The 19,886-nt window shown below is 43.6% G+C and overlaps 1 protein-coding gene across 1 annotated transcript in view; it reads left to right on the top strand.

Annotated features, from left to right (window-relative positions):
• Window positions 1-15,625, top strand: part of SEPT3 (septin 3) — a 28,220-nt gene extending 12,595 nt beyond the window's left edge. The window contains exons 4-10 of the mRNA XM_015426617.1: window positions 5,205-5,286; window positions 6,850-6,987; window positions 9,021-9,138; window positions 9,238-9,333; window positions 10,186-10,282; window positions 12,149-12,200; window positions 15,325-15,625. Of these exons, the coding sequence (XP_015282103.1) occupies window positions 5,205-5,286; window positions 6,850-6,987; window positions 9,021-9,138; window positions 9,238-9,333; window positions 10,186-10,282; window positions 12,149-12,200; window positions 15,325-15,460 (719 nt within the window). The 3' untranslated portion in view covers window positions 15,461-15,625. The remainder of the gene's footprint in view (window positions 1-5,204; window positions 5,287-6,849; window positions 6,988-9,020; window positions 9,139-9,237; window positions 9,334-10,185; window positions 10,283-12,148; window positions 12,201-15,324) is intronic.
• Window positions 15,626-19,886: the final 4,261 nt, after the last annotated feature.

Raw genomic sequence — 19,886 nt, 5'->3', positions numbered from 1 at the left:
GGAGGAGGAGGAGGAGGAGGAGGAGGAGGAGGAGGAGGAGATTGGATTTATACCCTGCCCTTCACTCGGAGTCTCAGAGCGGCTTACAAACTCCTTTCCCTTCCCCTCCCCACAACAGATGCCCTGTGAGGTAGGTGGGGCTGAGAGAGCTCTTTCAAGAACTGTCCTTGAGAGAACAGGTCTGACAGAACCACGGCTTGCCCAAGGTCATCCAGCAGCTGCAAGTGGAGGAGTGGGGAATCAAACCCGGTTCTCCAAATTAGAGTCCGCGCACTTAACCACTACACCAAACAATGAAGTTAGCCCCTGCTTGAATGTATAACCGTGAGTCAAGTCAGGCACCCATGTCCTGAATCATAGATATTGTGCTGTGTGTTTTGACCCTAAAAAGGAGACAAAATGATAGTTGCCAAACCAGGTGTAAGAGGGCTATGCACTCAGAAGATAAAAACAAAGGTTAGAGATATATCTTCAAATGTATCAGCTTGGATAGGTGCTGGGCAAGTACTCTGATCATGCACATCAGCACAGCAGAATTCCAGAAGGCAACTCTTGTTTTGTTAAGGTTAGAATCATTTTATTTATTTTTTATTTATTATCAGATTTATACCCCGCCCTCCCGGCCAGACCCAGCTCAGGGCAGCTTACAAAGGAATAAAACAACAGATAGACAATTTAAATAATCCTAAAACCACGTAAAACAACTCAACATTAAAAGGTGCTAACATTATAATACTAATAAATTATCAGATGGTTAAATGAATTAAAAGATAGTGGACGACCTTTGATGCTCTGTCCTGGTGGTCAACCCATAGATCTGATCTTTGTGCAGCTGGCACAGGCTGTTCTAATGTCTTCAGGGGACAGGGTTCTTTGTTGGGGGCAGCTCCTAGTTGAAAGCCTGGTGGAAGAGCTCCATCTTGCAGGCCCTGCGGAACTGCATGAGGTCCCGCAGGGCCCTGATCTCTTCTGGGAGCTCATTCCACCAGAAAGGAGCCTCCACCGAGAAGGTCCTGGCCCTGGTTATAGCCAGCCTGGCCTCCTTGGGTCTGGGGAGGGTCAGTCGGTTTTGGGACCCTGATCGCAGTGCTCTCTGGGGACCATGTGGGGAAAGGTGGTCCCTCAGATATGTAGGTCCCTGGCCATAAAGGACTTTAAAGGTAAGAACCAGCACCTTGAAGCAAATTCGGTATGCTATTGGTCGCCAGTGCAATGCCTTCAGCACAGGCTGAATGTGCTCCCGCATTGGGAGACCCATTAAAAGCCTGGCTGCAGTATTTTACACTAGTTGTAGCTTCCGGATTTGTGACAAGGGCAGCCCCATGTAGATAGCATTACAGTAGTCCAATCTTGAGGTGACCATCACGTGGATCACTGTTGCCAAGTCGTTGCGTTCAAGGAAGGGAACCAACTGCCTAATCAGCCGGAGATGATAAAAGGCTGACTTGGCAGTGGCTGCTACCTGGGCCTCCATCATTAAGGAGGTATCCAAGAGCATTCCCAAGCTCCTAATCTCCGGTGCTGGGACCAACGGATCCCCATGGGAGTGGGATGCCTATCCTCAGTCCGCCCTGACTCAGGCACAGGACCTCCGTCTTCGTTGGATTCAATTTCAGTTGGCTCAGCCTAAGCCATCCAGCCTCATCTTGTAACGCCCGGTCCAGATCTTCTGATCTAGAGTCAGACTGACCACCCAGCAACAGATAGAGCTGGATGTCATCTGCGTACTGGTGACATCCCAACCCATGTCTCCGTGCAATCTGGGCAAGGGGGCACCTGTAGATGCTGAATAACATCAGGGACAGCACAGCCCCTTGGGGCTCTCCACAATCCAGTGGGTGCTTTCGGGATAGCTGTTCCCCCAGCACCACCCTTTGTCCCCGACCTTGGAGAAAGGAGGCGAGCCATTGCAAGGCAGCCCCCTGGATTCCAGTGTCGGCGAGGCGGTGGACCAGTAGCTAATGGTTGTGTCGAATGCTGCTGACAGGTCCAACAACAACAGCACTGCCGATCCACGCCTATCCAGATGCCTCCGGAGACCATCTGTGAGGGCGACCAGTGTCATCTCCATCCCATGGCCTGGGCGAAAGCCAGACTGGAGGGGGTTTAAAAGTGTAAGCTAGAGAAGCTTTCGTTTCACAATTGCTCCATTTCTTCCTGTTCTATTTCCCACTGTCCTGACCACAATTTAAATGTTGTGTGGTCACTGTGTGTGCCAGGCCAAAGAGAACTGATCTACTTGTGTTACATGTCAGAAAGCTCTCAGGGAGGGAAAGCCACAGGGCATATTAGGAAGTAATGCTTAGGATCAAAGTGGAGTGCATGTGCTCCTGTGCGTATGTAATGTGGTGTCAAGTTGCAGCTGACTTATGGTGACCCCATAGGGTTGCCAACCACCAAGTGGTACCTGGAGATCTTCTGCTATTACAATTGATCTCCAGATGACCAAGATCAGTTCCCCAGGAGAAAATGGCTCCTTTGGAGAGTAGACTCTATGACATTATACCCTGCTGAGGTCCCTCCCCAAACCTTGCCCTCTCCAGGTTCCCCCCCAAAAAATCTCCAGGTATTTCCCAACCCAGAGCTGGCAACTCCACCCCCCCCCCTAGGGTTTTCAAGGCAAGTGATTAGTCAAATGCTTTCTTCTCTGGTGGTCACCCATCCAAGTACCAACACTGCTTATCTTCTCAGATTTGATGAGATTGGGCAATACTATACCAGTCCACATTCTCATGTGCTCCTAGTGCTGAAAATAGGCAGGCCAGTTTGGAGACAGTGTGACTAATCTGGACCTGGTAATACAAAGCAGTACATAGTATATTTGCCAAAAATTAAAGGCCCACTTATCTAGTGATGATGATGTGCCATGAATCAATAAGCCTTTGTTGTTGTTGTTCAGTCGCACAGTCGAGTCCGACTCTTCGCGACCCCATGGACCAGCTCCCGCCAGGCCCTCCTGTCTTCCGCCGTCCTCTGAAGTTGTCTCAATTTCATGTTCATTGCATCGATGACACTGTCTAACCATCTCATCCTTTGCTGTCCCCGTCTTCTTTGACCTTCAATCTTTCCCAGCATCAGGGTCTTCTCCAGTGAGTGCTCCCTTCTCATTTGGTGGCCAAAGTATTTGAGCTTCAGTTTCATTCTCTGGCCTTCCAGGGAACAGTCAGGGTTGATTTCTTTTAGGATTGACTGATTTGATCTTCTTGCAATCCAAGGGACTCTCAAGAGTCTTCTCCAGCACCATAGTTCAAAAGAATCTATTCTTCGGCGCTCGGCCTTCCTTATAGTCCAACTCTCGCAGCCATACATGACTACTGGGAATACCATTGCTTGGACCATGCGGACTTTTGTTGGCAGGGTGATGTCTCTACTTTTTATCATGCTGTTTAGGTTCGCCATCGCTTTCCTCCCAAGGAGCAGGCGTCTTTTAATTTCATGGCTGCTGTCACAGTCTGCGGTGATCTGGGATCCCAGGAACGTGAAGTTTGTCACTACTTCCACGACTTCCCCTTCTATTTGCTAAGAGTGATGGGGCCGGATGCCATGATCTTAGTTTTTTTGATGTTGAGCTTCAAGCCCACTTTTGCGCTCTCCTCTTTTACTCTGAGCAAGAGGCTCTTTAGATCCTTTTCACTTTCAGCCATTAGAGTGGTATCATCTGCATATCTGAGGTTGTTGATCTTTTCCCCAGCAATCTTAATTCCCGCTTGTGATTCATCCAGGCCAGCATTTCGCATGATGTACTCTGCATATATATTAAATAAGCAAGGTGACAATATACATCCTTGTCGTACTCCTTTTCCTATGCTGAACCAATCAGTTGTTCCATATCCGGTTCTAACTGTCGCTTCTTGGCCCTTATACAGGTTTCTCAAGAGACATGTGAGGTGGTCTGGTACTCCCATCTCTTTAAGGACCTGCCATAGTTTGTTGTGATCCACACAGTCAAAGGCTTTAGCATAGTCAATGAAGCAGAAGTAGATGTTTTTCTGGTACTCTCTTGCTTTCTCCATAATCCAGCGAATGTTGGCAATTTGATCTCTGGTTCCTCTACCTCTTCAAAACCCAGCTTGTACTTCTGTCAGTTCTCTATCCATGTACTGTTGGAGCCTAGCTTGTAGGATCTTGAGCATGACCCTGCTAGCGTGTGATATGAGTGCAATTGTGCGATAGTTTGAACATTCCTTGGCATTGCCCTTCTTTGGGATTGGAATGTATACTGACCTTTTCCAATCCTGTTGCCACTGTTGCGTTTTCCAAATTTGCTGGCAAATTGCGTGCAGCACTTTAACAGCATCATCTTCTAAGACTTTGAATAGCTCAGCTGGAATACCATCACCTCCACTAGCTTTGTTGTTAGTAATGCTTTCTAAGGCCCATTTAACTTCACATTCCAGGATGTCTGGCTCGAGGTCAGTGATTATACCATCGTGGTTGTCAAGGACATCGAGGTCTTTCTTGTATAGTTCTTCTGTGTATTCTTGCCATCTTTTCCTAATCTGCTTCTGTTAGGTCCCTACCGTTTTTGTCCTTTATCATGGCCAGCTTTGCATGGAACGCTCCCTTGATTTCTCAAATTTTCTTGAAGAGATCTCTAGTCTTTCCCATTCTATTGTTTTCTTCTATTACTCTGCACTGTTCATTCAGGAAGGCCTCCTTATCTCTCCTTGATGTTCTCTGGAAATCTGCATTCAGTTGGGTAAATCTTTCCTTTTCGCCTTTGCCTTTCGCTTTCCTACTTTCCTCTGCTATTTCCTCAATAAGCCTTAGTGTGGATGAAAATTGTTTCATGCTCCTAAACATTTGCAAAGGATCCAGACATGCAGTGCTCTCCTTCTACCATTCCACAAAGTCTTAGACCAAATTTACATGTGCCATTTAACGTGTTTTCCAGCCTTCCTTCTGCAGATGGTATATATATGTTAAAAAACCAGTGTTTTAAATATGCTTGTATCATGGTGCTTTTTTTTTTAATTGACTGATAGTCATGCAGAAAGCTTTAGTAACACTTGCATTTGAAAGTTCCTGTGCTTTATAAAGCACAAGTGATTTCTGCCCTGGATAAAGATAATTATTTCTAGAAGAGCCACAGGGACTTATAGTTCTAGAGGGGCCTTTTCTGCTCAATGATGGAAAAGGGCTTCATGCCACTATTACAAAAGAGAGAGTTTTGAGGGATGGTAACGGCAACATTTCTCCCCTAGTTATTGAAGAAGGTGGTGTCAAAATGAAGTTGACAGTTATTGATACCCCTGGATTTGGTGACCAGATCAACAATGAAAACTGGTAAGTGTTTTGTTTCTTTCACTGATTCTCAGTTCCATCTGTCCTTTCCCCCGTCTCCTGAATGATTATAAATGTGTATGCATGCACTTAGCATAGTCAGGGATTAGAATTGTCTTTCTCTAAGGTTCCACGCTTGAAAGATAGTGGACATGATATGCCCCATAAATCCAATTATTTGGCACTCCAGGGTTGATGTTAGTATGGCATTAATTACCAGTTAACTTGAGATGGGGCCACAGTGGCTCAGAGGTTAAGATGCTGAGCTGCAGACTGGAAGGTCTGTAGTTTGGCAGTTCAAGACCCTAGTGCCACGTGATGGAGTGAGCTCCCGTCTCTGACCCCAGCTCCTGCCAACCTAGCAGTTCGAAAGCAATAAATTGCAGGTAGATAAATAGGTACTGCTTCGGTGGGAAGGTAACAGCGTTGCATGCACCTCGCCATTTAGTCATGCCAGCCACATGACCATGGAAATGCCTTTGGACAGCGTTGGCTCTTTGGCTTGGAAACATAGATGAGCACTGCCCCCTAGAGTCGGATTCGACTGGCTTTCAAGCAAGGGAAACCTTTACCTTTAACTTGAGAGCTGGTCAAGGATGTTCGGTGCATAAGGGTTAATGTGAGATATAGAGTTTTGACCACATGTAGACAATACCCCATAGGTGAAATCCTCTAGTGGATTACAGCAACCTTGAGTGTGAATCACAGGAGCAGTTGGCTGGAGCACTATGTCAAGGGGTGGTAGGCAAGAGAATCACATATCTCCCACATCATGTACTTAAAAGGATGCTCTTGTTGAGCCTCCAACCATAGGATCCTAGGACCTAGAAGGACCCTCAAACAATGGACGTGCCCAGTCCCCTCCAGAATTCTGATTCTTAATCTTTGGAAGGCTTCTTCACTGATCAACTGTACCTTAATCATGTTTGGCCTGAGCTTCGGTTTAGTGGAAGTCCATTCTTCAGGATTTCTGCAGACCCACCTGGCTCAGGGAGAAATAGAGCTGGGTATCATCTGTTCTTATAGTATTATACACAATATAAAATCGTGGTCTTTTAAAAATTCCTTAATGTGTTTCCCCACTACTCAAAATGGTGCAGGGGGTGCTATAGTGGAAGACTTTCTGGAATGGTTCTTCCCCATTGCTGTTCAGACTACTGGATGAAATACTGTGGAATGTTGGGCACAATCCTAGAGTATTGGCATGGCATGATGGCTTCTCTTCTGCTTTTGTGTTGAACATAACATACCCTGTTGCTAAGGTTGCCAGCTTCAGGTTGGGAAATTCCTGGCGATTTGGGAGGGAGAGCCTGGGGAGGGTGAGGTTTGGGGACCTTGGAGTCTTGGAGTCCACCCACCAAAGTAGCCATTTTCCCCAGGGAAGCTGATCTGTGTTATCTGGAGACCAGTTGTAATTCTGGGAGATCTCCAGGCCCCACCTGGAGGCTGGCAGCCCTATGTGTCACACCAGCACCCGCACAACTGTCCCGTGCAGGACTTCCTAGTGGGAGACAAAGAGATTTTATCTGTCTCCTTTTCTTCTCTCTTTCTTCCTTGGCCTCTTAGCTGGGAGCCCATTGAGAAATACATCAATGAGCAGTATGAGAAATTTCTGAAGGAGGAAGTGAATATAGCAAGGAAGAAACGAATCCCGGACACAAGAGTTCACTGTTGCATCTACTTTATCTCTCCCACAGGTCACTCGTATGTATCTCTCAGTAGCTCTAGAGTATGTCAATATGATGGGGGCAGCTCTGCTGTGCTAGTTGAGCATCCATGATACCCACCAACCGCTTGGTACCCATCTGCAGTGCACACAAATCACCCAATAAGTGCCATGGCAGACCAAGGGACCTAAGCATCAGCACACATGATAAAGCCTGCCAGGGAACAAAGTACAAAAATGTCCCAGTGTAAGTATGGGAAGCATAAGAAACCTTCTAGAAACCTTCTAAGCTTAGTGATGAATATAGGTGAAATGTGTGTTCTGGAGTTCTGTATTATTTTGCTAGTAATCAGTGCCTGCTCATTCCTGCCCACTTTCATCAATGGAAGGAAGCTGCCATGGTGGCATATTGTTCAGGCCATTTCACACATGATGTTCTTCATATACGGGGATACACTAGGGATGCCAGGCTGTTGAGGCGCTGGCAGGAGAAAATGGGTCTTGGTGGTGGAATACATGCTGTCATCATGCAGACTCGCTGACACCACTTCCAGTAAAAACTGGGAGTAATGGTGTAGATGCTGTACAGGATCCTACCCCCACGCCTGTCCAGGAATGAGGGGAGAACTCCTGCCTTTTCACAATACAATACAACTATGCCCAGCTTCAACACCTCCTCAGAGATGCACTCTTAGATTTAATGGTAGCACAGCCAGCTCGGCCCAAGGATTTAGCCTTAGAGTCAGTTTGCCCATCAATCATCACACAAGTTATAAACAGAATAAAGTTTATTTGACACAGAACTTGCAATTAGACTAGAAAAGACATTAAAACAAGAAATCCTATGGCTCTGTGGCCCTTACTAAACATTAAAGATCTACATAGTTACCAGGGTGTTCCATAGTTCAAGACAGTCCATTGTAACAAGTCCATCTAAGTCCCATCTTTGTCCAGGGTCCCTGCCATGTGCTCTAGAAATCCTTTGTTCTTTCCCAGAGAGCACATGACAGAGATACAGCATTTCAGGGTACATTCAGAAGTAAGCCAAAAAAAAGTGAGCTCTGCTCCAAGGGTTAGCCAATTTGATCCCCAATCTCATTAGAATTAGCTTTGGCCATTAGACAATCCAACGAGACAGGTACTTTCCAAATTTGGCGTTGCTATGGTAAATGGGTATGGCCAGTTAGGGAGTAGCAGTCATCCTCCGGCAGTAAGATGATGCCAGTCCTTGGCCTACGTACCTTTCTCCATGCTCCGCTGAGGCATCTGGATTTATGGGGGCAATTTGGACAAATGGTCAAGCCAGATACATTCCTAAGGGGAACATGAAACTTCCAGGAATCACACAAGGGGAACATGAAACTCTATAACATCACAAGGGATACATGAAGGCTTTAGAAATCAATTTTCCTATACAGATGCTCTAGAATTTAAAACCATAGAATTGTTGTAAATTCTATAGTGCATAATGACATCACAGGAAATGATGTCAGCTTGCCAGCATGATGCCAACATGTGATCCACCCCCCCGATTTCCTCCTGCCAATGTCTCAGTAGTGAGATGCCCCCAATTCCTCCCAGTAGTTGCTGGCTGCAGCCTGGCAATCCTAGTGTACACTGTTTCAGGGAAGAGTTCATGTGAGCTTGTGTACCTTGTCATGACAGAAAATCTATTTTTTTCAGGTGCACACTTTGTGGGAACCTACCACTGGATATAGATTTCCAACAAGTGTATACTTGACAGGACAAACATTTGCGTGATCTTCCTACATTGTAGTGTGTAAACCAGTATTCCCACACTATTTCTTATACCTTATACCTTTACAGTCTCCCTATTTCTTCTTTATTTCTTTCCCTGTCCATTGTGGGGGGTTCAGTTGATTGCTTGAGGGGGCAATGGCTATGTGGAAGGAAGTTAACAAGAAAGTGCTTACAGCCCCAGATGGGAATGATTCCTGTTCATTTTTCCAGCCTAGAAACTAAGAGGGGGTTAATTTTATGGAGGCTAGGGATTGGAAGATATGTTCTTCTTTATTAAAGAAGTGATAGTATTCTTCCTCCTGGGCTATAGCTTGCGACCCTTGGATCTAGAGTTTATGAAGCACTTGAGCAAAGTAGTAAACATCATCCCAGTTATTGCCAAAGCAGACACCATGACTATGGAGGAGAAGATTGAGTTCAAACAGAGGGTAAGTGTCTCCTTATTTGGGGAAAAACACCCTTCAGTGTTGTGACAGAAATATTTTCTCTGCATATATCTTTTTATTTTGAAATGTTTTCCTATCCAGGTACGCAAAGAACTAGAAGTCCATGGAATTGAATTTTATCCCCAGAAAGAGTTTGATGAAGACCTTGAAGATAAGACAGAGAATGACAAAATTAGGGTAGGATGCTCATATTTGTGATTGACTGTTGAATAAGTTCATTTCTGCAGAAAGTGGAAGCATCATTATTAAGTGCATACTTTTCTCTTCACCTTGTTTGCTCTGGACATGGGTTGCATAAGCTACAGCCACTGAGGAGGAGTAAATCATGAGTTATTCTGTACATAGCTCCTATGCATTTATTTTTGGTAGTTCTTCAGCTGAAAATTAAACTTTATGTTTTGTTACCTGTATCAAGAGTTTATATGACTTTGTCTACACACGTATGTATTTTACAGGTTCTTGCGGGGAAATTAATCTCTCTTGAAAGATTTACAGCCTTAACTGAATTCCAGTTGCACTGTAAATAGATTTCCAGATGTTTTCAGCATGGGCACACTTGGCCAGTTCCACATTATTAAATCAACTTCATTTGGAACTAGCCCACATTAGACTTGTAAAGTAAACACGCTCCCTGTGTTAAATATAACTGATGTCTGCAAGTGACTTTTTGCTCATCACTGAATCCTTATGTGAGAATTTTGTGCATAGTTGGAAAGCAACCAGCAAAATAAATATTAGTGTAACAAAGAGAGGTCCTTCACATAGCTACATAATGCACAGAAAAGAATATTAAAATAATTCAATAATGAATTAAAGGAATATGAAAGGCTTAAAGAATTAGAACTTAAGAGAACATGAGCATATTTTGGCCAGCAATTATAGCATGTATGTAATGTTCTGCAAATAAATGTATGCTAGAAGAGGGTGGTGGTGATAAGGACAGAAAGAAGCTTTCCAGATGTCTGTACCTGTTCCACAGAAGAGCAAATCCAATTTAAACTCAATTTATCTGATCTCAGCAGGTAGCAGGAAAGTATGCCATTTGCAGTGGTGGGCAGTGACAAAGAATATCAAGTGAATGGAAAAAGGGTCCTGGGCAGGAAGACACCCTGGGGAGTCATTGAAGGTAAATAAATGATGGCCCTTTTATTTTTGAGTCTCATTTATAAATACCAGTAAGTTGCAGATAGCAAAGTGGCAAAATCATTGATGTCATCAGCAAATGTTAAAATGGTACCAGTAAGGTACTTGGGAAGAAGTCTTTCCTGTTGCCTTTTTCTCCCTGGGACTGTCTCTTGTCTCTCCTTTAATGGAGAGATAAGAGATAACATTAATGATTTCAATGAAGCAAGGGATGTGTTTACCAGAGTTACTAACGCTGCAGTCAGATGGGACACTTACCGCGTTGGGGATGCGTTCCTCATTTCATCCGTTGTTATTTGACATGGAGACATTCGATCAGACATCCCAGCATAATCTGCTTTACTGTGGGCTCAATCCGTCATTGGATGATTAGATGGTATGGTCGGGCAAGCCAGTTTTTAAAAAGTTATTTGCGCATGCACATAACCGAGGGTTCGACGATATGGTGTATGGAATAGGAACTATTGGGGGTGGGTTCCTCAGCAGTGATCAGTGGAGAAAAAACTACCTCACAAACAATCCTCAACAAAAAAATAACCGTTGGCTCTTGAAATACTTTATTTTGGTCAGAAGTGCACATGCAGGGCTCCGCGGCTGTGGAACAATTATGTGGTTATCCACTTATCCCCAAGTGATAAAAAAATGGTGCTGTCAGGATGGAATGAGGAGACCATCCTGACAGCTTGAAAGCATGTTTGAGTGATCAGACTAAGGAAAATCTGTCCGTGGCCCATCAGCAAGTATTAGGACTGGACTTTCCCCAGTGTCTATTCATTTTAGAGGCAGGGCAGAACGGGGTGTCAGCGACTGCAGAACCATTCACAGATGTTGCTCTGTGAACATGTACTTTAGATCCGTCAGGCATCAGCAGCTATATCAGATCTAAATGCACGTCTGACTGCAACCTAAGGGTACAAAATTGGAATGGATTGCTTATACTTTTAGGGGCCAGGCAAAACAACAGAACAGTAAGTTCTGTTGCAACATGGAAAACCATATGAAGAAATATTACAGGTTACAAAAAAGGAAGAGTCAACTGCACATATTTGGTCAGTACCTTGCTAGGCTCTACTACTTCTAAAAGGATTTGAGGTTTTTAGTAATAACAAATTCTAGGATGGGATGCTATGGCAAAGCAGGACCATACTATTAGCTGTTATAATCAGAAGACTTGTTATTTCCAGATTTGCTAAGCCATAGTACTACTCTGCGCTGGCAAAATGTTGACTGGAAAGCTGTTTTCTTCTGGATACCACAGTTCCCAAATTGGAAAAGAGACTGAGGAGAGTGATGATGTTTAAAAAAAGAATTTATCAGGCAAATCACAAAAGTAAATGGAAAATGTGTTGACAGTTTTTACATGCTCCAAAGAGTATTAGAAATAAGGCAATTTATATTAAATGCTGAGGTTAATGAAACTACCAGTTTAACGTACAGGAAAGTAAAAATGCAGGAGGGGAATCTTAAAAATTAGGAGCTTGGTAGTACATCAGAATTTCTAGAAAGTAAACACAAAATGAGATGGTTAGACAGTGTCATAGATGCAATGAACATGAAGTTGAGCAAACTTCAGAGGATGGCGGAAGACCGGAAGGCCTGACATGATCTGGTCCATGGGGTCGCGAAGAGTCGGACTCGACTGTGCGACTGAACAACAAAAAAACACAAAACATAATGGAGTTCTGAAAAAACATTTTAACCATCAGAGAACACCAATCAGACAATATAGGAGTTCTAGAAAAACATGCTACTTACTTTCATCACTGCTGATTGAGAAAAGGATTAGGCTTGATGGATTCCTTCTGATTCCAAAATAAAACATGATTAATGTATTCTGCTTTATTTACAGTGGAAAATCTCAATCACTGTGAATTTGCCCTACTCCGTGATTTTGTCATAAGGTAAGTCTGTTTGTTCTTAGGTAAAGAATGGGTAATTCTGCATTGGCTTTTCCCTCCGTTGTTTTACCAAACCCACCTTGGAACAGAAATTCCCCTCTGCACTGTATGCGGCTTTCACTTTCTTTGATCATTGGGTTTTATGGTACCTTCTGCATAGATTTATAGCCATTCAGGGGCGACTTCACAGTCAGTATGACATTGCCCTGGGGTGTTTGAATGTGGGTTTGAGCTGCACCTTTGTTAAAACAATGGAGGGAAAAGCCAATGCAGAATCACCCAATATCGCCTATTGAGACGGAGAAAAATTGATGACAGGATCTAAAATAGAATGGCCATCAGAGGCAGGGGTCATTTCTAGCTGGAACGAGCCGGGATGGCGTTCTTGCAGTAATAAGCCTGGAGAGAGCCCCTCCCCCCGGCCTTCCCGCTTAAGTGGGTGAGCCATGGAAGGCCTGCAGAGAGGCCCCCCTAGCCTTTCCTGGACTGCCCGCCAAGGCGGGCAAGCTAAGGAAGGCCCTGCAAAGAGTTGTGAGGCATTTAAATGCCTCCCCGTGCCTTCCCCAGCCCGCCCACTGAAGCAGGTGAGCCGGGGAAGGCCTGTAGAAAGGCCCCTCGGCCTTCCCTGGCCCACCCTGCTGGGCTGGCCCCTCTGTCAGGCAGAAGCACTTGAGATCCCCCCCCTTTTCCTTCGCCCGGCTTGGAGGTGAAGGGAAGGGAGATGTCAGGGGGTGTGGCTTATGCTAATGAGCTCCTGCACCTCTTTTTCTACAAAATGACCCCTAATCAGAGGTGTGTTCCAATCTCACATTATAAACACTGCTATCCTAAGCAGAGTTACATCCTTCTATGTCAACTGAAGTCAATAGATTTAGAAGGATGTAACTCTGCTAAGAATGGCACTATAAGTGACCTATTGCACTACAGGTCCAGTGAAGTTACAGTGCAATTCCAAGAACACTTTCATGGGAGGAAGCCTCACTGAATATACCCAAGTAGGTTTCTAAGTAGAACTGTTTAGAGTTGCTGTCTGAGTAGAATTTTAAGCCTTTTGAAGCCATTTAAAACTACTCTCAATTTTACTGAACAGCAAACACTCTACAATGATAGAAATGTTGGCTTCATTCTGGGTTGTCTGTTTATTCAGTTCCATGCCATTTGACAGGCCACGGACCATAACAACTGCTGATAATAACATAAAAAACATATTAATACAAATTAAATTCCTGCATCTGTTTTTTCCATTTACCTCAGATGTAAATTAAGCAGATAGCATACATTTGCATTTCATTCAGAAATCACATCCAAATGAATGAATTGGTGACCTTTCGGACAAAAGACAGTCTGTTTGAACCATAATTAATTACAAAAGACAATACCTTTATGGACAATGAATATCAAGAAAAGAACACCACAGGTCAGAATATCCAAACTGAGCAGGCCTGTAGCTACCGTGGGGCATCTCGAGGCCGGGTCCCCCAACTTACTGCTCAGGCCTCCCAACTTTATTTTATTTCATATTTTATTTTCTGCCAAGCCATCACCCTGACCTGTGAGCGCTAGCAAGCCTGGCAGCTGGTAGAGGTAGCCCTGTGGGTAGGACACGGCTGGGCTGGAGGCCGGATGGAGAGTGCTGCCACAGAGGAGCTCACAGCCTCCCCGCCATCATCACAGCCTCCTGGTATTCTTGGGATCACAATAGGGAAGGCCAGTGAGGCTGAAACCCTAGAGAGGCCACCAGGAAAGCACGGTGGGGAGGTCACTTCCTTCCTGCCTGGAGTGTGCAGGTGGGAATCGGCCTTTCTTGTTCTCATGTGTGCACAGCAGCATCAGTTCCTCCCTCCTGGGTGAGTCAAGGGCTGGTTGGCTCACAGGGCTGTGTGCAGGAGTGCCCCTGACTTATTAAGATGCCCCCGAAGAAAAAAATCCTGCCTACGCCCCCTGGAACTGTAAAGACTAGAAATCATTAGAACAAGAACTTCTTTTGTGCTTACTTTGCTACAAATGCATATAAAGTTACCTTTAGAAAGTACTTTCAGTTGAGTGAAGTAAGTTGTGAGGTCCCCCAAGGAACTACAGTAGGACTAGTGTTAATATTAATAAATAATTTGGAATCAAGAATGAGCAAAGTAGCTATTTGTGAACACCAATGTATTTAGGATGACAATGTGAAGCATTTCCCCAAACTTGTTAAAAATGGGGGGAAACTGGTAAATAAGATTAGTGTGATTAGATGTGATGCAGGGGATCAAACATCCTGACTTCCTATACCCTGTTGGGATCAATTTGTTAGTGCCGTGGCAGTGAAAAGGGCAAGGTCCACACTAAGGATTGAAAATAAAGCAACCAGTATAATTATGCTATTACATCAGTCTATAGTACAGTTGCATAAATATTGCATACAGATTTGGTGTAGCAAAAATAAATATATCATAAAGCTGTAAAAGTTTATGAAAATAGCAGCTAAAATGATTAAGGGGTGTGAGCACCATCCTGATCAGGAAAGGATAAAACATTCAGCAATCTTTAAAAAATTTTTTAGAAAAAGACAACTAAAGGGTGGGACATTAAAAGTTGATTAAATTATGAATCATATAGAGAAAGTGCACAGAGAGATTTTTCTCCCTGCTTTGTAAGACGAGAACTTACAGTGCTCTCCAAGACAGTTACGTCCTTCTAAATCCACTGAAGTCAATGGGTTTAGAAGGGTATAACTCTGTTAAGGATGGCACTCCTAGTCCATCAGTGAAACTGATTTACCATTTTCAGGAGTTTACTTGGGGCATACATTTCTGGAACCCACTGCCATAACAGACAGTGATGGTCACAGACAATAAAAGGTAAATTTAAAAGATGATTAAATTCATGGAGGTTAGATGATGCCATGCTACCTAAATGGAGCCCCCATGTTCAAAACTCTAGTTGTTGGGATACAAAAGGGGGCCCCCCTGCATCCTTCAGAAATACATTTGAATAAATGAACGTGCTGTGAAATGGCAAACTACCACTGTTCGATGAACTCTGCTGATAGTTGTCCTTTAATGCAATGAACTACTTGAACATCACATGACTTATCTAGTGAACTTTCTTCTCTTTTCTCCTTTTCTTTTCCTCATGTATTCTTCAGGACCCACCTTCAAGACCTAAAGGAGGTAACACACAACATCCACTATGAAACTTACAGGGCTAAACGACTGAATGACAATGGGGGGCTTCCGCCGGTGACCGTAGAGATAGAAGAAAATCATGAAAGCAATCTGTGAATGACCCCTCCTGGTCTGCTATCACCTGCTGTCTATGAATTATAGCCACCACACCACCCTTACCTTTGATTTGAATTCAGGCCTCTCTTTGAAGCATGTGGAATATCCTTTGTGTGTGCATATGAGGAAAGAACTAGGGGCACAGCTCCCAGCTTTCCCCAAATGTCCCAGTCTGGTTCTTTTTTATTATATGAATTTTGTATTTTGCACAGCAGACACTAGTCTTCCGTTGTCACATATTCCAAGACTCTCAACTGGGCATCATGATTGTGGGAAATATTGAAGGGAAGTGATTTGATCTCTGGGGTCACTTGGAATGTCTGCAAGGGAAAAATGAGACTGGTGTAAAGATGTTGAACGCACTACAGGAACTACAGAGCCATACTTTGGATGTGAGTTTCATAGGGCTGGAAGAGATTGGGTTGCTACGCCGTTCTTGTTCTATAGGCTTACTTTTCAGTGTGGAAGCACGAGAAATGGACATTTGGAAGTAAATTCCAGCGAAATCAATGAGAGGGGTTGATTACCAAGTAGAATCAAGGTGTCAGTATGGGGAAGATGGACAGGGTTTGGGTTATCTTGTTTCCCTTGGAAGGAGGTAAATTTGTGGAGAGAAAAGTGGAGTTGAGAATTGATTCAGAAGTAGTAGATTTCTTGATATGGGGGACAGCATTTTAAAGAAAGGAATCTCTTTCAAATCATGGTGCAAATTTTTTTTGTCATAAGTATAAATGCCACTCTTAAGTTGCTGTTACAATTCCAATATGTATTGATCCTCCTTGTTATTCTGCATTCTCGGAGCTACTTTCAAGATGTTTTAACAAACCCATGATTGCGACAATCCCCTTTGGATTGCTGCATCCACGGAAAACAGCAAGAGCGCAACATGGCTCACTTGTGCCTTTCTTCCCTCTGACCCCTTGACTATGGGAGGGGAACTCTCTGCTAAGCAGAGGACCTCTTATGCTGGGAATATTCCCCAGACTGTGTACACTCAGAGGTCAGTCAACATAAAGAATCTTTGAAGGAACAGTGTAACTAGCTAGGGCATGTTCTTCTTTAATTCCATTGTGTGGCTTCCTTACCCTGATCTGTGCATATTGTAGATTTTGCTGAGACTGGGTCTTGTGAGCCACATGGCTGCCAACTGCCAACATCCCAAAATGGAATCTGGCAGCTCCATGCTGGCCCTCACAATTCCAGCATGTATTATTTAAACAAAGAACAAGTGCCTGGCTCTCATGGCTATGGAGAAAAGATATCAAGGTGTGTGGGGAGTCCCTGCTGAAGGTTTAGGATAAGGTAATGGCCTGGGTAGAACGAGTCCCATATTAGCCCTCCTCTGTCATCACTGTTTCACACTGCCTCCCAAAGTGCCATAAAATATAGGTCAGTTTTGTTCCCTCTTTCACAAGAATAAGCAGCCTTTGCTCATTTGCGGATGTCAGTGCATATACCCTCACTATTCCCTTCTGCCCAATAGTTATTTATTTAGAAATTATACCCAGTCTTTCTCTAGATGGAACCAAGGTAGTTAACAACTACACAAGGTATACAAAGTTGTAAAGATATAACGAGAAAAAGACTGACACCAATACTATATAATCTAGTACACAGTAGTCCACAGTTGCCACTGATTATTAAAACAGAATGTATAAAGGAGTATTTTCCAGAATAACCTAATCTAATATGGCCAAGGGATTGCCTCTTTAGGGAGGACATTCCATAGAGCTAGGGAGTCACAAAGAGACCTCCATTGTGTATTCTGCGTCCTTTTACAAACTAGTGAGATAAACCTTCAAATAACATGAGAAGTTGTTCTTCATAAGAGGCTATTTATTCAACTACTGTATTTATTTTATTTAAAACAATTTTATGGCCTGCTTTCTGCTAAAATACTTTTAAGGCAGTTTACAAAGGGTTGTTTTTTAAAAAAATGTAATGATTTAAAAAAAATTAACAGTAGCAGAAGATTAACAATAAAGCTACAGCATAAGGCAATAGCATAAAACCACAGCATAGAACTAACATTTTTATGCTACATTTTTAATCCCTCTTCCTCCAAGGAGGGTGCTAGTGGCATACGTGGTTCTCCCTGCTTTGCGTTTCCTGTGCAGAAGGTTAGACTGATTATGACTGGCCCCAGAATACCCAGTGAGCCGGGGCTTTGAAGACAGGTATCCCCAGTCCTAGTCTGGCACACTCACCATTAATAATACAGAACTAAAGCATAAAAATTGCCATTGCCAAGAAGCCAAAGAAGTTCTAAACAATAAAGGAGAGCAACAGTCAGAGCAATAAAACATACTGTTTTTTTTTTAAAGATCAAATTAATATAGCCATAAACTATAACCAACGACCTTCAATATTAAGTCACAAATGCCAGGGAAAAGAAAAATCCCCCCCCCCTCCACCCCCAGTACTAGTGCTGGGCAAGTGGTTGTAGAGGACAAGGTGACACAACAGAAAAAGCTCCATCTCTGGTGATCACCCACCTCCTTCCTGATGGAGGAGGCAGGGCATCTTAAGATGATCTTAACTGTTTGGCAGATGCATACAGTGCCCAGAAATGAATAGGCAACCAGTGGAGTTTTCTTAACACTGAAATCAACACCAGCTAAAATCTTGTTGCTGCATTTTGAACCAAGTGAAGGTTTTAAATGCCCCTCGAAGGCAGAATGTACTGGAGCCCTCTTAACCTAGATCAGAGCAGACCATAGATCGCTATGATCAGATCTTGCTTCTCAAGGAAGGCTGTAACTGCTGCAAAACAAAGTTTAAGTCCAGTGGCACCTTTAAGACCAACAAACTTTTGTTCAAGGTATAAGCTTTTGTGTGCACACACACATCTTCAGCCACAGTGAAATGGAAATTACCATTCCATACATATAGGTACATGGACTGGCAATTTCCGTTTCATTGTATCTGATGAAGTGTGCATGCACATGAAAGCTTATAGACTCAAACTTTGTTCTGCTGCTTCAGACCAACATGGCTACCCAACTGAATATATAACTGCTGCACTAATTGAAGTTGGTTAAAGATGCTACATGCCACAGAAGCAACTTGGTACATCAGTTTTTAGGCATGTATCTAATGGCATCCTCAAGTGGCAAACCCTTTCGGAGAGCCATCCCCATTGTAGAACAGATTGTATCCTCACTCTCCTATTAGCCATATTATCAGTCATCAGCACCTCAGTCCTGTCTGGGCTGTATTTCAGTTTATTAGCCCATTCATTGCTGCCTTGAGACATCTGTTCAGACTATTGGGCTATCTCATCAGACTCTGCTGAAAAGGAGAAATGAAGTACTGTGTCACTGGCATTCTGATGCTTCCTCCAAATCACAATACAACCTCTCCCAGCAATTACAAGCAAATGGTTTGGGGCACAGCATGGAACTTTGCAGGACTTCCCAGCGCAATGTAGTTGAGCAGCTGTCCCACAGCACCACCTTCTGGAAGCTGTGAGCCGGATAAGAATGGTACCACCAAAGTGTTGTGTCCCTGAAACCCCATCTCAATTAGCCCATCTAGGATATTATGGCTGGTGATACTGAAAACCATTGAGAGATCCTGTAGAAGCAGCACCCTTGTCTCTCTCCTGATGAGGGTGACCATCAAGGTATGGTGTTTTTGTCACATCCTTAGATGCCTGTCTCCATGGGGTGAGTTGTTTGTACACCACGATTTATTAAGGGGACCAGCAGTTTTTTCAAGCCATGTGCATTGTGGAGAAAAGGAGTCCATTCATGTAGTGAACTGCAACACACAAACAGCTCACCATGTACAGAAAGCTGTAATATGGAACAGTTTAAAGCAGGTCAGTCTCCACTTAATGGCTATAACATGCTCACCGGTTTATTCACAGTCCTAATGCAAGATGTATCTTCAAAGCTGCAGAAGCCATTAAAGGTAAAGGTTTCCCTTGCTCGAAAGCTCTAGGGTTGTGGTGCTCATCTTCATTTCCAAGCCGAAGAGCCAGTGCTGTCCGAAGATGTTTCCGTGGTCATGTGGCTGGCACGACTAGAAGCCATTAGTACCCATCTATTTAAGCCGCTGTCTTTTTGGCACTGAAACAAGCAAGGACTGGTGAGATCATAACAAAAAGCTCACTTCTCACAGCATCTCTCACTGACAATACAAGATATACAAGGCACTGATACTATTGCTTTTCCTTTCACTGTAACTTTAATTATGTTTTGGTTCCGTTATGTTTTGTTTCCGTTCTATATGGCAGCAGTGCACTTGAGGAATGAATGAAGATTTTTCTCTTTAATGAAGGAAGTTTGGACTGGACTGGTCTGGGCATCCCAAATGGAGAAGTCTTGATGGGTTCCTTGCCTGCCCTACAGTTTTTGTTTGCATAACTCTAAAAACTACAAAAAAATATTTTTGTGTGCTACTTTACTTGCAATGTAATAAA

The sequence above is a fragment of the Gekko japonicus genome, unplaced genomic scaffold, assembly GCF_001447785.1.
Source record: "Gekko japonicus isolate JY-2015 unplaced genomic scaffold, Gekko_japonicus_V1.1 scaffold660, whole genome shotgun sequence".
In the NCBI taxonomy this organism is placed as follows: Eukaryota; Metazoa; Chordata; class Lepidosauria; order Squamata; family Gekkonidae; genus Gekko; species Gekko japonicus.
The sequence above is the reverse complement of the archived record's forward strand: the minus strand, read 5'-3'. Positions and strand labels throughout refer to the sequence as shown.